The sequence below is a fragment of the Sminthopsis crassicaudata genome, chromosome 2 (genome assembly GCF_048593235.1).
Source record: "Sminthopsis crassicaudata isolate SCR6 chromosome 2, ASM4859323v1, whole genome shotgun sequence".
In the NCBI taxonomy this organism is placed as follows: Eukaryota; Metazoa; Chordata; class Mammalia; order Dasyuromorphia; family Dasyuridae; genus Sminthopsis; species Sminthopsis crassicaudata.
Genome location: NC_133618.1, coordinates 523,962,566 through 523,983,496, shown reverse-complemented (window position 1 = coordinate 523,983,496; position 20,931 = coordinate 523,962,566). Strand labels below are relative to the sequence as shown.

The following is a 20,931-nucleotide window of genomic DNA, read 5'->3' as shown; positions in this document are numbered from 1 at the left end:
TCTCCTGGTTTCTCTGACTTCAAATCCTGGCTGTCCCCTTCTAAAAGAAAGCTTTTCTAATCTCCTTAACATTCATGCTTTCCCTCTGTTGACTATTTCCTATTTGTTATATCTTGCTTACACATAATTATTTGCATTTTCTGTCCCCTATTAGGCTGTTAGCTCCTTGAGAAAAGAGACTCTCTTTTGCTTTGTATTTCTGGCACTTAGTATAGTAACTTGCATATAATAGTCAATGTTTATTGATTGACAGATTGACATATCTATAGCCTAGTCAAATTGGGCTATGGCCTTCTTTTAGAGTACTCCATCTCCCAATTCTGTTTTAACTTTCCATTTCTTTTTTCTGCTCAGTAGTATTTTATTTTTCCAAATCAATGTAAAGGTAGTTTTTTTTTTTTTGTGTGTGTGTGTGTGTGTGTGTGTGTGTGTGTGTGTGTGTGTGTTTTCCCTTGAGGCTGGGGTTAAGTGATTTGCCCAGGGTCACACAGCTAGGAAGTATTAAGTGTCTGAGACCAGATTTGAACTCGGGTCCTCCTGAATCCAGGGCTGGTGCTCTATCCACTGCGCCACCTAGCTGCCCCCCTAAAGATAGTTTTCAACATTCATTTTTGTCAGACTTTGTGTTCCAAATTTTTCTCCCTCTCTTCCTTGCTTCCCCACTCCTCAAGACAGCAAGCAATCTCATATAGGTTAAATAGGTGAAATCCTTCTAAACATATTTCCATATTAGTCATGTTGTTCAAGAAAAATCAGACCAAAAGGGAAAAACCACAAGAAAGGGAAAAAAAATAAACAAAAAAGGTAAAAATACTTTGCTTCAATTCAGTCTCCACATTTCTCTCTCTGCATATGGATGATACTTTCCATCCTAAATCTAGCCAATCTGAAAGGTCTAACTTTTACTTTCTGTAACCCCTTCCTTTTTTCAACACAAGTAAGTCAATACTTATACATGAAGTCTTTCCTGATTCCCTCACATACTAATATAACCTGATTGCTCAAGCTGCATCTTATTAATTTTGCATTTATTCTATATGTTCTTACATAGGGAGATACTACTTTTGAAGTTGTTGAGAGAATGGACAATGTGCCGGTGTAAAGAATAACACTAGCAAGTGATAACACTAGCAGGATTCTTAAATAACACTAGCAAGTGATAACACTAGCAGGATTCTTATATTAAACAACTCATAGAAGTTGTCTATTCCCCAGAGGAGAGTTGAACTCCCTGAGGAGTAAAAGAAAAGTAATTGTGAGCCTGAGGTTAAGCAACTTTAGGTAAAGTATAATAACTATCAGCTATATAAGTAAAGTCTCCGAATTAGATAATGGCTAAGAGAGTAAAACATCTAATGAGGAAGACATTATGTACAGAAACCAGAAAAAAAAATTGGCTAGGACTGAGGTGAACACCAGTCTAATTGGGCAGTCATTAATCATTTATTAAACTCTTATTATACAGGTATTGTCTTAAGTGTTGAGCATACAAAGAAAGGAAAAACAGTGACTCACATCAAAGAAGTCACATTCAAATTGAGGAGACAACAAGTGAATGAGTATCTTTATACCAGACACATATAGTGCAAATGGGAGATAATCTCAGAGGAAAAGCACCAACAGATGTGGCTGGTGGAAGGGGAAGGCCTCTTGCCCTTATGGAGAATTGTGGTTTGAAGGAATCCAGAAACTGGAGGTGAAGAGGGAAGGCACTTTAAGCATGGGGGTCAGAGATGAAAGAGAGAGCATTTTATGTGGGGAACAGAAAGATGGCCAGTATCGCTGGGTCATAGAATACATACAGAGGAGTAAGGGTAAGACGATTGAAAAGGTAGGAAGGAGTTGCTTGTAAAAGGCTTTAAAAGTGAAATGCAGGATTTTATATTTGTTTCTGGAGTCAGTAGAAAGTTACTGGTATTTGTTGAATATAAATATTATTGAATATTGAAAAGAATACTGAACTATATAAGCAGCATATTTCCTGTCTAAAATTTCCTTTTTATGGACTTATTGAGAAAAAAGATAATTTATAAAGTTGATAGAACTATTAGTCCACACTTACTAACAGGTAATGGAAATATACATACAGAAATGTCAGCAGGTCACAAAAGTACCAGAACCATTTCATCTCTGACTAGACTAATAGAGGATATTACAAGAGAAACTAGAGAAGTGATTGCTTATGCAGCCAGATGTTTCTGATAATGAATTATATCCAGTGTTACTTTGTACATTTAAATTAAATGGAGTGTTATGCATATGTTTTTTATTTAATTTTTTATTTATGGAGTAAAACAAGCATTTCCATAAAATTGTACAATAAAAATAATGATGGTATATGAAATTGCAAACCACAACTTACTACTCTTTTTAAATTCCTAAGAAAGTTATCACATTAATCTTTTTTTTCTTTTTTCTTTTCCTCCCTAATATTTTATTTAACTTATTATTATTACTAGTGTTTTGTTATTTTATTATATTTAACTATTTTTATTGTTTATTAAAGAAGCTTACCAAATGATGTTTTGCACTATGATTTATATATTGTGTAAAAATATAAGTAAATCTGAAGTAATTTCAAGTGATTTTCAGGGGAAATGCAACAATTTTTGACCACAGGGAAAAATTTCATGCCAGTTTTAATAGTGTTCCCAGAGAGAGATTATAGATAATGTTAACTGTATCTTTTAGATAGGGTGTCCCATCTTGAAGGTAACACTTTAACTGCTATTCTATGGAGGATATTTGAGAAGAGCTAGTTTTCCTCTTCTCTCTAGAAGTGTCTAAATAAGGTACAGAGAAAGAGAATGAAGGCAACTTCTTATGAAACCATTATAACCTTTATCTTATAAAGAGAATGGAAGAAGATTCATGTAACTAGACTTATTTTGTTATCCTGAGTGAACTAAATGGTATGGGACTGTATTCTCAAAAGAGAAGTAACCTGCGAGAGTGATGAAAGGACTTCGGCTTATAACTAAAATATTCTAAATAATGACGTCTTTGTTTTTATTGTTTATTTCATTGTTAGTCAACTGAATTTCATATTCAGTAACTTTAATTTTTTTAGTCCTAGGAGATTAAGGAGCTTAATATAAAATTTGAATAGATGGCTTCTCAAAATTACTCAATATTTGATGAACTGGGATGAGACTCTCAAGTTAATTGAGAGAGATGTGGAACTTTTATTAACTAGATAAGGAAATATATAAACATATTGATAGTTCAAAGAAATAAGATTAAATATGAGAATAAATCAAGTAGCAGGTTAAAGCGTGATGCATTATAGTCAAACTGTTTAATCCTGCTCCTCAAAAGCAACCAGAGCTTTCATTTTTATTTCTTTTGAAATTCCAGCACCAAGCACAATGCCTTGAACATAAGTACTTCATAGTAGGTACTTCATAATGTTTATTAAATATTTATTGTTTCATTGAATTGGGAAGGGGGAAATTAAAAGTGGCAAAGTCTTATTCAGTAGCAGATTCAGTTTTGTTGGCAAATTTCAGTAATGATAGTGAGGATTGTTGCTTGCTAGGTTAGAATTCTCCATTCCCTTTAATTGATTGGGGGTTGGGAACTGATGCTTAGCATTGGTAGAAGGAAGTAGCTGAAAGATTACTTTGCAGTGCTTAATCCTTTTCCCCACTTTTCAACTCAAAAATTTCCAACCCCATCCAACAAGCATTAATAGTAGGACAAGCAGGAAAGGATTTCAGTCAGAGCTTGCCCATGGGTTGAAGCTTAAAGGAAGGAAGCTAGGTGTTTGAAGAGGTTAGGGGTTAAGAGGCAATCATCCCAACCCCCTGGGACAACTATTACAAAGGCATTGTATTAGGAGAAGGAAAGCTGAGTTCAGGGAACAGCAAACAGACCAGTTTGTCTAGAAAAATTCATTAAGGGGAGGAATATCAAATAATCCTAGCAACGTAGGCTGGAGTCAGATTGTGCAAGATCTTTAAATGTCAAAGTGAAGAATTTGTATTTTATGCTAAAGAAGTAGGGAAGCAACCACCTCAGCTTCTTGAGTAAAGAAATTAAATGGTCAGATTTGTGCTCCAGTAAGTTTATTTTAACAACTTTTCTGACAATGGATTAGAGAAAGTTTTCCTTAGATCTGCCTATTCACCATTTCTTATTGCACACTTGTATTTATTCCATTCATATAACACAGCTTGTTAATCCATTCCCCAATTCATGGGCATCCCCTTAATTTTTGATATCTTGCCACAGGAAAAGTGCCACTGTAAATATTTTTGCACATATAGAAACTTTCCCATTTTTTAATGACCTAGTAGTGGTATTGCTGGGTCAAAGGATACATACTATTTGATTGCCCTATGGGAACAGTTCCAAATTGTTTTCTAGAATGGATGGATCAGTAAACAATTCCGCCAACAACGCATTATTGTCCCAATTTCCCCACATCGTCACCAGCATTTATCATTATTTTAGGAAATTTATTTTAACAATTTTGCAGAAAATGGATTAGAGAGGAGTGAGACTGGAAACTGGAAATCCCATTTAGGAGACCATAGTTCAGGTGAGAAGTGTTGAGGACTTAAACTAATGTGGTGGTCATGTGAAAAATGAGGAGATCATACAAGAAATTTTATAGAGGGATGAAGGAAAGAAAGGATTCAGGGATAATAACCAGAATACAAACTTGGGAAACTAGAAGAATGAGGAACCTTGAATAGAAATAGGAAAATTGGAAAGAATGGATTTGGGAAGAAGTTAAGTTCTGTTTTGTACATGTTTAGTTTGAAATGTTGCAAGGATAGCTGATTCATTTGTCAGCTGGGGATGTGGAACTAAAGCTCAGGAAGAGCCTGGGATTGGATGTGTTGAACTTGAAATCACCTATCTTGAGATGATAATTAACACACACACATACACACACACACATTTCTAAGTGAGAAAATTATACTTCAATTTGCATTCATATTTCATTAGTTCTCTCCAGGAGGTAGGCAGCTTTAGAGATGGTAATTAAATGCTTCAAAGCTAACAAAGTCTCCTTGTGAGGAGGATAGAAAAATAGAGGGTACAAGAGAGCCATAGTATATCCCCACAGTTAGTAGGCATGTTGGCAATGATGAGCCAGAAAGGTGGATCCCTAAGAAGTAATCATATAAGTAGAAGGGGAACCAGGAGAAAGTAGGACTGTACAAAGTTGGGGCCTGAGAAATGGTCATTGGATTTAGAAAATGAGAAATAATTGGTTACCTTTGAAAGATCAGTTTCAGTACAAAATAAAAATTCAGTTCATTGGGCATACTTAAGTCAGATAGCCACTGGAATATTGTTTTTGGAAAGGGTAATGAATACCTGGAACAACTCCTAGGAAGTTCAATTATAATATGATTGGAAATTAGCCCATAATATGGAGTAAATAAGAAAGTTATCTTCTAAAATTTGAAAATATATTTTAGGGAATGAGGGAATTACACAGTGGCCCTGGTTGTCCGTTGAAGGAAAAGTAAGGACCATTATATGGAAGTTGCAAACAGACTAAGCCTTGATCCAATTAGAATTGTCCAAAAGTGCTCAACTACATGTGTGTGTGAAAAGAGAAACACAGAGAAAGAGAGAGAAGGCGAAGAGGTAGGAGCAAGAGAAAGATCACTGATTTCTGCCATACTCTTTATTTCTCTGGGTTGAATTGGAAAGACTCTAAAAATACTCATATAGGTAAAAAGGAATAATAAAACCGTCTAGGCCTGTGATTTTGTTCAAAGTTGATTGGATGTATTCCCAACAAAGAATTTGATGTGGTAGGAAGAGAAACCATGCACACTTCTCTTTTTACAACCTGTCTTTTCATTTATAAAGTACTGTAATTAAGCCTTTTCTCCTTCTGGTTTAGTACAATAGAGTTTGGATACCAGATGCTGATGAAGTTTGGAAATCCGCTGAAATAGCAAAGGACTATAAAGTTGGAGATAAAGTTCTTCATCTCCTTCTAGAAGATGGATCTGTAAGTATTCTTTGTTTCTTTCACCATGAACAGAGAAATTGGGAGGGAGCTGGAGATGGGGGAGCATCTGGAACCAAACACTCTGAGTAACCCATAGGAATGTTCAGGAGTGGGAAAAGGTGACAGGTCAGTGGACTACAATCCAAAGCATGGTATCCCTTGGAAACAGTATCATCGGTAATACTCAATCTTTGAGTAGTCTGGAGGACATTATATCCAATACCCCAAAGTCCATGAGAAATGGGATTATAGTTATAATACTCCATTATTTAGTTCTTGAACATTTAAAGATGTTTGGAGGACACTTAAAATGAGCACATCATTTGGTTACATGGGCATAATATTGTCAGCCTTCAATTTTGACAGATTGATGAAAAACTTTGAGGGAAATATCAGAAGAAATTTAAGGAGAGGAAAAGAGACTGATGGGTAGAAAGATAGATGCTGAAATAGGAAAATGAGGAATATAGGAAAGAGAGATGGAGAGGGAAGATGAGAATAAAATAAATAAGAAGGAAAAGGAAAAGAGAGTAAGTTAAAATGTGTCTAAGTATAGAAAAATGAGAATTGGTATGATGGGAGAAAGATAGAAACAATACAAAGAGATGGCAAAACAGACTAATCAAGAGGATGCCTGTTTTGAGCCTCTTTATGGAAAGATAGGCCCAGTGTCTCCAGGACAGTGTGATATTTCAAACAAAAACAAACAAAAAAAAGATCTTTAGCTCTAGCAGTTATTATTCATGGTATAATAAATATGATGTTTAAATAAGATCATGTAAAGCAGTGAAAAGCTTGGCTAAGTCTGCATTCTTTATTTCTCAAACTTTTAAAGATCATTGCAGTTTGTCCAAAGGTAACTTACATTTAGCTACTCACAATGCAGTTTTATAAAGAAAAATATTCATCTCTTTACTCACAATAAAGCTTATTCCTTGAAAAATCTTTCCATTTGTGTGAAAATGATTTTTCTATCTCCAACGTAATAAATTCTTGTAGTAACTGCTTACTCCCCTCTCCCTTGTATCTTTTATTCCCCATTCTAAAATAAAGGGAGTTGAGTATCCATGATATATATCTATATCCATGATATATATAGATGCTGATCTACCCACATCATCACCCAAAGTTGAAAAGGTCTTAATCAAATTCCAGAACATTTGTTAACAAGAAAGGCAGAATAAGGTATATTCTAAAAGCTAATCCAAGGAAGGATTTCTCCTTCCTCTCTCGGTATCTCCTTTTCCCTTTCCCTTTCACCTTCCACTTCTTTCCATAGCTCCATGATTGATCATGCTAAATTGGAATACTCAGGTATGTTGTAATTCTATCCTTGTGAGTGTAGTCATGAAAAACAAAAGGTTTGTGGTACTGTTTCCAGTTAAAGAAAATAACAAAAAACCAGTCTTGTATCTTGCTGCTTGCTCTTAAGCTTTCACTTCTCCAGTCTCTCCAGAGACACGGATTTGAAGAAAACTGATAATGGTAACACCATGCTTTGTTCCATATAGTTGGAAGGAAGCTCTACCATCCATTCTTCTAGTTATTTTTCTACCAACAGCTTTTTTTTTTTTTTTACTTTTTTTTATTAAAGCTTTTTATTTTCCAAATATGTATAGATAATTTTCAATATTCACTCTTGAAAAACTTTGTATTTCAAATTTTCTCTCTCCTTTTCCCCCCTACCCTCTCCCCTAGAAGATAAGTAACCCAATATATATTAAACATGTGCAATTCTTCTTTTTTTAAAAACTGGCATTCTGAATGAAATTTTTTTCTCTAGATTGATCCTACAATAGCTTCCTCACTGCTTTATCTAGGAAAAAAATACAACTTTCAAGGATATTATTGACTTAGAGGTCGCCAAACAAGGTTTGATAATCCAAGCCTTCTCAGAATTGTTGCGCATTTATTCATCCAATGAAATTTGCTCTGTACTTGGCTATTTCAGCTTGTGGGTTAAGTTTCTTTCCTTGACTGAGAACCTGGAAGCTGCTGCAGCCCTACGTCACAGCTGCAGTCTTTCCTGCTGTTTGCAGGTAGATGGTTATCTGGCACTATTCGTACTACCATAGCCCGGGGCAGTGAGAAGAAGGCAGTTAAGAAGCGGGAAAAGCAGCAGCTGGGAGGTCTTCCTTTTTTCCTCAGCCAATGGCAAACAGCCAAGCTGCTTCTTTCACTTAACCCTTTGTCTACTTTATCAAGAATGAAAAAAAACTTTTTTTTAAAAACACTTTTGACAAGTTCTGCATGCACTTCCAACTGTTAACTTCACTAAAGATTCTCCTTTTTTCCTCAGCCAACGGCAAGCAGCCAAGCTGCTTCTTTCACTTAACCCTTTGTCTACATTGTCAAGAATGAAACCCCCCCCCTTTTTTTTACACTTTTGACAAGTTCTGCATGCACTTCCAACTGTTAACTTCACTAAAGATTCGTCAAACCTTTTAGGTCCTTCCGCAGGTGGCAGTTGCTATTTCACTGTGTGTGGTAGGTACAGTGTATAAATGTTGGGGTAACTGTTGGGAGGAAGCAGGTTTGGGGAAATGCTTAACTTTCCCAGAATTGCTTTGTCAGGAACAGAGAGAATAAGTTAGGGAAAAGGAAAGAAGGGTGTGATGGCGTTGTGGGCAGCCCAGCCTTACGTGCCCCCCTAGCGGGCTTAACAAGGAGCTAGAGCTGGCATCAGGATGCACTTCCCAAGCTTTTGGGGTCTCTTTCACCTTCAGATGGATGAATATTATCAGAATGTCTTGAAAAAGCACGTGTGAGTTGCAATGCCAAAGTCCATGTGAAAAACATGTAACTTTCCAGAACCGGGTCAGGATCCCTGACATGGAGCGTCCTCTTTAAGAAAGGTTGGAAAAGGTGATTCTGCTGTAAAAGAGAGCAGCTGAGGGCGTACAGGGGAGCCAACAGCTGCTGAGGGACAGACACCGCCCCCTCCCTCCCCCCCCCCCCCCCCCCCCGTGCACTCAGTGGGTAGAGTTCTGGGCCAGAAATCGGAAACAGTCCGGCTCCCCCCACCCTGCCCCGGGCTGCAGGTACCTCCTGGGTCTGTGACTCAGGGCAAGTCATGTAGTCTCCGTCTGCCTTGGTTTACTCAATGTAAAATGAGGAGAATAATAGCCTCTCCCTCTCAGGGTTGTGAGCTCCAAAGGGACAGTCTTTGTGAAGCACTTCGCGCAGGGCCCGGCACGCAGTAAGTGCTGGATAAGTGCTGACTCCCTTCTCATTGCTCCAGTTTTCTGTTCTCCTTCTCCACCGCCTGGATTGGATCTGTGATCCCATTAATGGGCTGGAGGTTAGTAATACCCAACTTCTCATAGGGCAGCCCGGGGCACAGTGGTTAGAGTGCAGGCCGGAGTCAGGAAGGCTTATCCAAACCTGACCTCAATCACTATATAGCCGTGTGACCCTGGACAAGTCACTTAACCTTTACCTGGGTTTCCTCATCTGCAAAATGAGCGGGAGCAGGAAATGGCCAACCACGCCATATCTGCCAGGAAAACCCCAAACGGGGTCACAGCGAGTCAGACGGGACGACAACAAAACCTTTTACATGAATGCGCGTTGGTACTGCCACAAATACCTCCAGCCATGGCAGGGTGGCAAAAGGAAATGGATTCAGAGTCAGACACCTGGCTGTGCTGCTTCCTATCTCTGTGACCTTGGCAGGGCGCCTTGGTCGTCAAAGACCCAGTTTCCTTATGTGTGATCCATATGCCCTGAATTTTTTTTTTTTTAACTTTTTTTTGCCTCTGCTCCTACTGTTCTTTATTTTCCTCCCCTTCCTTATTGCCAGCTGAATTCTTCACTTAGATTTAACGGAAGGTATGGCTGTAAACCTTTCTTGAATAGCCCCTATTTGGTAATGGTTAACTAATCCCACCGGAGGCATGGCTGAGGGCACAGGTGAGAGTGGTGAAGGCCAGTCACTCTCCTGGAACAGAGAAAGTGGGGGAGGAACACTTAAGGTGGAAGTGACAAATTAGGAAGCTTGGGTCCGAGAGCTTGACAAATGAAGCTAGTTATCAGTACCAATTCAGCCCAGAAGTCCATCTTAGGTCAGGGTAAAAATCCTGGGTAGGATGGAGAAGTGACCATTTGTTTAATTCAAACTGTGTCCTCAAATCTTTAGTCCTATCCAGCTATTTACATTCCCTTTCCCCATAGCTGGGATGGAACATAGTCGGGGAGAGCCTACTGTGAACACTCTAGATAAAGCTTTATACCTTCCCTCCCCCATTAGACTATAGGCAGGGATTATGTTCTTTTGAAAAATTTTACCTGATTTTGATTTATGCCTTTTGTTTTTATACTCATTTTATATGTTTTAGATAGTTATTTTTATACTTTATATTCCTTTTAAAATATATCCTTCCCTTCACCTGACCTTGCAAGTCATCTCTTCTGACAAAAAAATGTTAAAATAACAAAAGGGGGGAAAACAACTTATCAAAACTAGCCAACACCATAACTGTGATAAGTATATGCAATATTTCATACCCATGGTATAAGAGATTGGGGCTTAAATTTTGTCTTCCCCACAATCTAGTTCCATATATAGTAGATGCTTAGTAAATGTTTATTAAATAAAAGAAAATACATACATATACACATATTCACATGTATATAAACATGTATGCTTCTTTGGAGTTCTTTGTATGTCCCTATACACTTAGCTCAAGTCATTGAATGCTTTTGCCTCAGTTTCCTCATCTGTAAAATGAGCTGGATAAAGAAATGACAAACCACTCCAGTGTCTCTGCCAAGAAAACCCCAAATGGGATTATGAAGATTTGGATGTGACTGAAATGATATCACATTGGAACAAATTTGTGGTTTTAAAATAAACATCATAGCAGAACTATGTTATCTGGCTATTGATTATTGAGTATATATATTTTTAAATTCATTCCACAGTTTACCAGCGTTGGAGTGATGTTTGATATAAAAACAGTATTAGACATTACAGAACACAAATAGTATGAATTTTTAAAAAATGTTAAGGACACATTGATCAATTAACCAACAAGTAGTGGCTGACTGCTTAATATGCCCACACCAGCAGTGGTCATTTTTTCTGGAAAGCCTGAGGATGGTGGATTGCCCAAACTCTGTGTTTCTAAACAGATGTCGGAATAAGCTTATTCTGACTAAACTCATCATTCTGATGAGCCCTCAGATAAGGAGCCCCTAGACTGTCTAAATAGGAGAGAAGCAGCCATCATCAGAAATGGAATCAGATGAAGGCTCCTGTGCTGATAAATAGTGGAGTGGGGATCACTGAGTAGCCACTGTACCTCTTGTGTGAGAGAGATAGGAAGAGCCAGTTTAAAGCAAACTTAAACAAGCAAAAAATCCATGAATAGAATGTAAGAATGTATTGTTGACAACACTATATGATGATCAATTCTGATGGACATGGCCATCTTCAACAATGAGATGAACCAAATCAATTCCAATAGAGCAGTAATGAACTGAACCAGCTATACCCAGCGAAAGAACTCTGGGAGATGACTATGAACCACTACATAGAATTCCCAATCCCTCTGTTTTTGTCTGCCTGCATTTTTGATTTCCTTCACAGGAATTGTACACTATTTCAAAGTCCGATTCTTTTTGTACAGCAAAATAACTGTTTGGACATGTATACATATATTGTATTTAATTTATAATTTAACATATTTAACATGTATTGGTCAACCTGCCATCTGGGGGGAGGGGGGGAAGGAGGGGAAAAGTTGGAACAAAAGGTTTTGCAACTGTCAATGTTGTAAAATTGCCTATGCATATATCTTGTAAATAAAAAGCTATAATTAAAAAAATAAAATAAAGGAGGAAAATTAAAAAAAAAAAAGAATGTATTGTTGGTGGATCATTTTCACTTCTGTCTCTATCCATGAACCCGTTTGGGGTTTTCTTGACAGAGATACTGGAATGATCTTTTTTTTTTTTCCTGCTCATTTTTTCAATAAGGAAACTGAGGCAAAAAAGTTAAGTGACTTGATGTAAATGTATAGGGAGGTATAAAGAACTCCAGAGATGTGTTAAGTCTCTGCCTTCTAGAAGTTTAGCATAATTTTTCATGCATTAGAACATAATTTAAGAATTACAGAGAAAACGGCCGACTTAGTGTAATCCTTCTGAGCAAAGACATCAAGTTTGACCATGATCTGAAAGGGCAAAGTCCCAGAGAGGACTAAGCCAAGAATCTTCTTTAGGTGAAAAGCATTTCATAGTCTTTATAAATGTGCACTATAATTATCCCTTCTGTGTAAGACTTTCTCTATCATGGTTTTGAAATATAGATATATTGCAGGTCAACATAAGAAATTAAATGGAAATTTTTGGTAAGTTTTGCAGAAGCCACAGATGTCATACAGAGGTCAATAGATGACAGAAAAAGTTTAGAAACTCAGAAATGTATAAAATATTGCATATTGTAGAGCATTGTATACTGTCAACCCAAATTTTACAATCAGGTACATCGTTCTCTTTTATGGGGTGTTTACAGTACTTGGTCAGTTATCAGATAACTGTACTGTTTCTTATTGCTCTAGTCTCTTCAGACTCACTGTCAAGAATAACATCTTTGAGCATGAAGGATAATGGTCCAGATAGGAACTCCAGAACCTTGTCATTAAATTTTTTTTTTGCTTTTTTTGTTAGGAACAAGATTATCCTGTTGATGCAGAAACACTTCCACCATTACGAAATCCTGATATACTTGTAGGAGAGAATGACCTCACAGCGCTTAGTTATCTTCATGAACCTGCTGTCCTCCACAATCTCAAAATACGTTTTGCTGAATCCAAACTTATTTATACCTACAGTGGTAAGTAAAAAGATATTTATAAATAAAAACAATTATAAGACAAAAATTCAGTAATTGGTCATTATAGAATGATTCTTTTTTTTTAGCACTTTTTTTTTGTTTTTACTTATCTTAATTTCCCAGTATATTCCTTCCCACTTTCCTACACAAAAAGTCATCCTCTTGTAGCAAAGTATGCAAACAAAGGGAAAGGGTGAAGAAATTTAGCAAAACAAAGCAACACGTCAACCAAGTCTAATAAATTGCTAGTCAGTGTTAGAAAAGTAGACCTTCATCCTTGCAAAGAACAAGAGAGGGGTAAAGTGCATTTTCTCCTCTTTTTCCAGAACCAATTTTGATCATTATAATTATATAGAGTCCAGTTTCATTTTTTTATCTGTTCCATTTCCACTGTCCATATTGTTTTTCTGGTTCTATTTACTTCATTTTGCATCAGTTGATATAAATCTTCCTTGGCTTATGAGTAAATAATATATATATATATACATATATATATATATATATTTACATTCAGCATTTCTTACAGGAAAGTAATACCTACTTTCCTGTAAGAAAATGATACTTACATGCCACAATTTGTTTAGCCATACCCCCAAATTATGGGCATCTAATTTGCTTTCAGTTTTGTTTTGTTTTTTTTCTATGACAAAAGCATTGCTTTGAACATTCTGCAGTGTATGGTACATAAAATGTATGTATTTGCCCTCAGTGGGATATACTTTGCTATAGACTCTCTGGGTGAAATAATATAGACGTTTTAGTCACTTAAAAAAAGTATAATTCTGAAGAGCGTTCCAGAATGGGTAAACCAATGGATGGTACCTCCAAAAGTATTCCCACAGCCTGCCCAGCATTCACTATTTGTGTCTATTACCATCTGTGTGACAAGATGAAATTCTGAGTGACCCTGAATAATTAGGGGAAGCATAATTTTATATCTGGGAGGACAAAATAAAATGAAGCCCCTTTTAAGGTTAGGGATGTACCTTAGCAGTTTAAGATGATTTGACTCCAGCTACCTTTGAATATTAAAATATCAGTATGCCAAATATAGATGAACACAGGGGGCTGATAAAATTATTTGGTGTTTAAGCATTGCATTTCTGAACTCATTAGTGTTTCTAATGATGTCTGTCTATACATATTCCCTTCTCTCCCCAAGAGAAGGGACCCACTTTGTTCAGGGTGCAGCATAGGAATCATTATATGGTTTTTGCTTGTAGTTATTCTTATTTTGGTAAAAGTATCTAAGAGAAAGGGGCAGCTCATCGATGCAGTAGATAAGAAAGGTGGGCCTGAAATCAGGAAGACCTGGGTTCAAATTTGACCTCTGATACTTACTAGCTTTGTTGTCCTGGGCAAGTTTGTCTCAATTTCCTCATCCATAAGATTAGGTGGAGACCACTCTAGTAATTTTGCCAGCAGTACTAGATAATCATTCTCTGAATAATTAAAAGTTAGAGAGAGAGAGAGAGAGAGATAGTGAATGGATCTGTGACTTCATTAACATAAGAAATCCCTCAATGAGGAAATTCCTTCCACCCAGAAAAGGCTGGTCCCACCTCACTAACAATAAAATACTGAAATTATAAGAATTAAACAATATAAATGATTAAGATATAAACAATTCATCTTAGAAAATACTTTTCAGGTTTGGTGAGGAACAAATAAATCAATGCATATAAAAGCCTTCTAAAATTAAGAAGTAGCAAAATATTATTGCTTTAATTTTCTTTTCAAATATCAAGCTTTATTTTTTTCTCCCTTCTATCTACCTCCCTCTCCCAACTGGGGGTGGGGGTGAAAAAATGTAAAATCTTTATTAAAAAACAAAAACACATAAGTTGCATATTTGTTGTTGTTGAGTCATTTCTGTCATGTTCAATTTTTTATGATCCCATTTGGAATTTTCTTGGCAAAGATACTGGAATAGCTTGCCATTTCCTTGTCTGGCTTATTTTACAGATGAGAAAATTGAAACAGATAGGGTTAAGTAACTTGCCCAGAGTTGCTAGTAAGTTATCTTCTGAGATCAGCTTTGACTTTAGAAAGATAAATCTTCAGGTCCAGCTGAAGATTTATCCACTGCCACTTCCTATTGATCATATTGGTCATGTCCAAAAATATATATCTCATTCTGCATATAATACCTCTCAATTAGATGATGGTTGGAAATCTTTATCATTGGTCCTCTGGAATAACCATTGATTATTGCGTTGGTCAGATTTCTTAGATCTTTCAAAATTTTTCATTTTATTTCAAAATTACTGCTAAGGTCTTTGGTTTTAGCAAACACTAGACTACTAGGTTTGTTTGCTTTGGTATGTTATGTACTTAATTTGTTCCACAATTAAATTATTAATTTAATAATTAAGTAATTATTTGTTAAAATTAATAAAACATTTTTATTTATTATTGCTGAGGCAGTTGGAGTTACGTGACTTGCTCAGGGTCACAAAGCTAGGAAGCCTTAAATGTCTGAGGGCACATTTGAACTCAGGTCCTTCTGACTTCAGGGCTGGTGCTCTATCCACTGCACCACCTAGCTGCCCCTCCCTCTCTTTTCAGCAGTAATGAATACTTTGGTGATTATGGCTTTGTAGGACAGTTTGGTGAATGAGTCTGTTTGCCTTCAAAATTCCAGTGTCTCTAATATTGGCCCGAGTTCTAGGTGTGCAGCCCATAGTATTTCAAAGACTGGACATGTTAAAGATGTTGGTGTCATACCTTATAAATTATCTTCCTCGTTAGAGTCTAAGCTCTTGCAGGCAAGACTTATTTTCACTTTTCTTTGTGTCTCTAGTGATTAGCATAACACGTGGCATCTATAAGCATTTACTCAGTCCTTGTTGCCCCTTGCCCCCATAATCCCTTCTCATCATATTCCCCTAATTTTGACATTGTTCTGAGATTCTCATATACATCTTGAATTTTCTTTCTTCAGGAATTATTTTAGTTGCTATGAACCCTTACAAAGAGTTGCCAATCTATGGAAATGCTATCATCCATGCTTATAGTGGGCAGAACATGGGAGATATGGATCCACACATATTTGCTGTAGCAGAAGAAGCATATAAACAAATGGCCAGGTATCTTCTCTTTTAACTTTGTCCTACCTATAACTTGTCCTGATTCTCTTTGTTCTACTCACAGTTTTGGAGAGAAATTATTTATTGGTCTGTCAAAAGAGCAAGCCCAGCAAATTTTTATAATGCCAAGCTAAAGGGTAGCATTTCAAGGGCATCCTGAGTTTTTTAACATACTATCAGAATGTTCCAGTCCAATCATATAGTTATTTGCTTTGGAACAAGTTGTTTATGGGTATTCTGGATCACTTAACAAGATTTTCTGAGTAGATTTCTGTGGAGTTATTATTATTATTATTCCTTCTCTCACTTTCCTTCCTATTTCCTTGTGCCCCACAATTTTTTTTCTCTTTCCTTTTCTAATGTTTAATTTTATGCAGAATGACTATCATACCTTAAATTTATATAAATATTTATCATTAATCAAAACCCCCAGTACAAATAGAATTTTTCTAGTTCACTAATATTGATTATGCTTTTTAGTCATTTAAAAATTGGGTTACTTCATTTATCTGGCAAGAGCTGCAATTATTATGCACTTCAGTACAGGCTAGTGGGATATTTAATAAAAGTTGAAGCTTTATCTGGGGGGTGGCGGCCACAAACCACCTCTAAAGGATTTTGAGGATGTACTAATTAATCAATTAGTTCACAGGTATGCTTACTAGATGCTAGGTACAATTTTGGCACATAGATATGTTTTACTAGTTGTGTGGCCCCAGGCAGGTCACCTAACCTTGTTTGTCTCAGTTGTCTCATTTGTAAAATAAGCTAGAGAAGAACAAGACAAACCACTCCAATATTTCTGCTAAGAAAATATCATTTAGGTCACAAAAAGTTGGACATAAATGAAAAGACTAAATAATAACAAAAAACCTTTTTGATGTTTTATTAATATTGTCCTTCCTCCTTCCCTCCCTCCCTTCATCCCTTCTTTTCTTTCCTCTTTTCCCCCCTTTCCCCCCTTTCTTCCCTTTCTCTCTTTCCTCCCTCCCTTCCTTCCTCCCTCCCTCCCTTCCTTCCTCCCTCCCTCCCTTCCTTCCTCCCTCCCTCCCTTCCTCCCTCCCTCCCTTCCTTCCTCCCTCTCTCCCTTCCTCTCTCCCTCCCTTCCTCCCTCCCTCCCTTCCTTCCTCCCTCTCTCCCTTCCTCTCTCCCTCCCTTCCTCCCTCCCTTCCTTCCTCCTTCCCTTCCTTCCTCCCTCCCTTCCTTCCTCCTTCCCTTCCTTCCTCCTTCTCTTCCTTCCTCCTTCTCTTCCTTCCTCCCTCTCTCCCTTCCTCTCTCCCTCTCTCCCTTCCTCCTTCCCTCCCTCTCTCCCTTCCTTCCTCCCTCTCTCCCTTTCTCCCTCCCTCCCTTCCTCCCTTCCTCTCTCCCTTCCTCCCTCCTCCCTCCTTCCCTCCCTCCCTCTCTCCCTCTCTCCCTTCTTCCCTCTCTCCCTTCCTTCCTTCCTTCCTTCCTTCCTTCCTTCCTTCCTCCTTCTCTTCCTTCCTCCCTCTCTCCCTTCCTCTCTCCCTCTCTCCCTTCCTCCTTCCCTCCCTCCCTCCCTTCCTTCCTCCCTCCCTCCCTCCCTTCCTTCCTTCCTCCCTCTCTTCCTTCCTCTCTCCCTCCCTTCCTCCCTCTCTTCCTTCCTCTCTCCCTCCCTTCCTCCCTCCCTTCCTTCCTCCTTCCCTTCCTTCCTCCCTCTCTCCCTTCCTCTCTCCCTCTCTCCCTTCCTCCTTCCCTCCCTCTCTCCCTTCCTTCCTCCCTCTCTCCCTCCCTTCCTCCCTTCCTCTCTCCCTTCCTCCCTCTCTCCCTCTCTCCCTTCCTCCCTTCCTTCCTTCCTTCCTTCTTTTCTTTCTCTCTCTTTTCTCTTTCTCTTTATCACTTCCTACCAACTCCCTTCCTAACCCACCATAAATAGAAGCCCTCTTTTGTAATAAATCATTCTAGTTAAAGAAAACAGATTCACACATTAGCCATGCCATCAGCTGTAATGGGGAAGTTCACAAGAAGGAAGTATTTTGGGTAAAAGTAATTTTGGACATATAAAAGCTGAGATATCTATGATAGAATTAATTCAAGATCTCTAATAGTCAGATGGAGATACTGGACAAAATCAAGAGAGAAGTTATGTTGGATAAATAAATCTGAGAATGATCTTCACAAAGAAGACAGTTTAATCCTTGAGAACTGATGAGATCACCAAGTGAAATAGGAGAGAGAGAGAGAGAGAGAGAGAGAGAGAGAGAGAGAGAGGGAGGGAGGGAGGGAGGGAGGGAGGGAGGGAGGGAGGAAGGAGAGTGGCCTCTGAGGCAGAAAACTCAAAATTAGCATTAGTAAGAATTTGATGTGGCCTTCCAATGGCCTGGAAGATTTGATTCCCTCTCCAAAGCAGCCTGATAATATTCCAGGAATGATGCTGTTGCCCAGAAACTATGCCTGAAAGCAGCTTGCTCCAAAGTAATACTTTTCTTTCATGGTTTTGCACTAGAAACAACAAGAATCAGTCGATAATTGTGAGTGGGGAGTCAGGGGCTGGAAAGACAGTGTCAGCTCGATATGCTATGAGATACTTTGCTACAGTCAGCAAATCAAGCAGTAATGCTCATGTGGAAGATAAAGTGCTGGCCTCCAATCCCATAACTGAGGTAAGCAATTACGGGTAAAGGGAAGAACTTGGTTCATTATGGATGAGGTTGATAACAATCGCAATCTCATTCCAACCTGGACAGTCAGTGCACTGCCGGACAATGGTGTGCCTCCTCCAGCTATACCTCGACTGTAATCACCGATGATCCAGTGACTTCAGTGTCCAAGCCCTACTCCCTTCAGATTCTGGGAATCTTATGAATCAGGGACATGAAAAGTAGACACAGTTCTTCCTCTTGAAAATAAGAGCACAGGCAATCTGTTACCATCATCACAATGATGTTAGCTTAGAAGTTGAAGCATATCTCTGAAAATTGGGAAGATCCGTCGACCTTGATTTACCCAATTTAACATTAAATTCAGGCTGTAATGTAGAAAATGAGATAATTCTGTTCATTCTCTGGCTACAGAAACAAACAAACAAAAAGACTACAAAGGCAGTATCGATACTTCACGAATGAATAATGTTGATTCTTAGCTGGAGTTGCAGTTGGGAATATCATAAATAAGACTGAATAAAATAAATTAAATAGGTTTGCATTGTAGTTCTGTATGAATCCAAGCTCTCATGCTTTCAGATCTAGAGAATCTAGGTAGTGCAGTGGATAGAGCAATGAGTCTGGAATCAGAAAGACTTGAGTTCAAATTCATCCTCTGATACTAGCTAAGTAATCATGAGCAAAGCATTAAAAACAAAAAACAAAACAAAACAAACAAACAAAAAAAAACAACTGCTTGTCTCAGTTTTCTCATCTGTAAAATGGGATTATAATAACACCTACCTCCCAGAATTATTGTGAGGAATAAATGAGATAATAGTTGCAAAGCACTTAGTGTAGAGCTTGGCACATAATAAATGCTATATAAATGTTATCTGCCATTGTTATTTTTTTTCCAAGTCAGAAAAATGGGCACATGTTCAGCTTTATCCAAGCTAATGTCATTTGAAGAATTCAAGGCAAATTTCCCTATTCTTTTCTGTACACATATCCATTGTGGTGTTTGATGATTTCCTTACTAGTAAAAGCTTTTCGATTTTGAAAAATCCTCAAGTATCAGTGAGTATTAAAAGCAACGATCATAGACATGACTATGATATTACTGAGACAAAGGCTCAGCAGGAATACCAGGTTAGTTTTTAGGGACAGCAAGGTAGAGAAGAGCAAGCTTTGGACACCGGGGCAGAAAACTTGGATTTGAATTCAGTTTCTGGGATTTATTACTTGTGTAATTCCATCCCATCCTGATGAATTTCTTCACCCATCTGTGGCCCAGCCTTTTATCTTGAATTAGAGAATATCAATCACACTCACTAACATCCTAGGTGATTATGAGGACTGGAGGAGGATGTTTTACAAACCATGCTTTATAATCCATAAAGTGTTATTTAGATCAAAGTTGTGGGAAGAAGGTTAAGTAACAATTGTGCTCAATAAATAAATTTAAGTTAATAATAAAAGAGATATCATAAGTTGGTATACAATGCATTTTCCCAGTGCTTGTCACAGATAGTAAGTCTTATAAGAGTTCAGATGATGAAGATGGCTTCAGGCTTGGTGGTCAGTGAGAATTTCTCAGAACGGTGAGATTTGGATAAGACAAGGGGAAAGGGAGGGAAGCAACATTCTGGATTGAGAGTGCAGAGGCAGAAAAACTTGGAGCATTTGAACAATTACGTGGCTTAGCCTGTTGGCTACTGAGTAGGGTTTATATAAGGGGATAATAATAAAGGTTTGAGTGATAAATTGGGGTCAGGTCCCAAAAGACTTTGAATGCCAGTCTAAGGAACTCAAATTTATTCTGTATGCAAAGGAAAGTACTCATCACCCTTAGTTTCTGCAATCAGAACTCCTTTTGTTTAAGTCCCTTTGTCTAGGGTCTGTATTTTATCAAGAACTACTCTAATGATCTTGATTCAAAAAAAATTTTTTTATCTCAAAACTGTCTTTTGTAGGCTGTTGGAAATGCCAAGACCACCCGAAATGATAACAGCAGTCGCTTTGGAAAGTATACAGAAATCAGCTTTGATAAAAGGAATCAAATTATAGGAGCCAACATGAGAACTTATCTTTTGGAAAAATCCAGAGTTGTCTTTCAAGTAAGGAAAAGAACTTCAATTAACCCTCATTCTTTTCAGCTGTTCATATTTACTTAATGATTAGGGGGAGACTTGAGTCATTCACTGGCAGGAAGAATACAGTTTTGCATTTTTAATCTGTAATAACAGCTTTTTAAAAAAATTGTCCATATGGGATAGTTAGCAAATGGGTAAGTTTTCAATGGATATAGACCCTTAAATGTTATTTCATAGCTTCATCATTTGTACATGCTTACATAGTTTTAAGATTAGATTTTTATTGTGTTAGGGGGGGAAAAAAGCCTGATAAACGCAGGCACAGTTA

At 37.6% G+C, this 20,931-nt stretch overlaps 1 protein-coding gene across 1 annotated transcript in view; it reads left to right on the top strand.

The window, feature by feature from the left end:
• Window positions 1–20,931, top strand: part of MYO5C (myosin VC) — a 128,200-nt gene that overhangs the window by 16,189 nt on the left and 91,080 nt on the right. Inside the window, exons 2-6 of the mRNA XM_074294529.1 lie at window positions 5,870–5,980; window positions 12,653–12,818; window positions 15,763–15,907; window positions 18,372–18,528; window positions 20,484–20,627. Coding sequence (XP_074150630.1) covers window positions 5,870–5,980; window positions 12,653–12,818; window positions 15,763–15,907; window positions 18,372–18,528; window positions 20,484–20,627 — 723 coding nt within the window. The remainder of the gene's footprint in view (window positions 1–5,869; window positions 5,981–12,652; window positions 12,819–15,762; window positions 15,908–18,371; window positions 18,529–20,483; window positions 20,628–20,931) is intronic.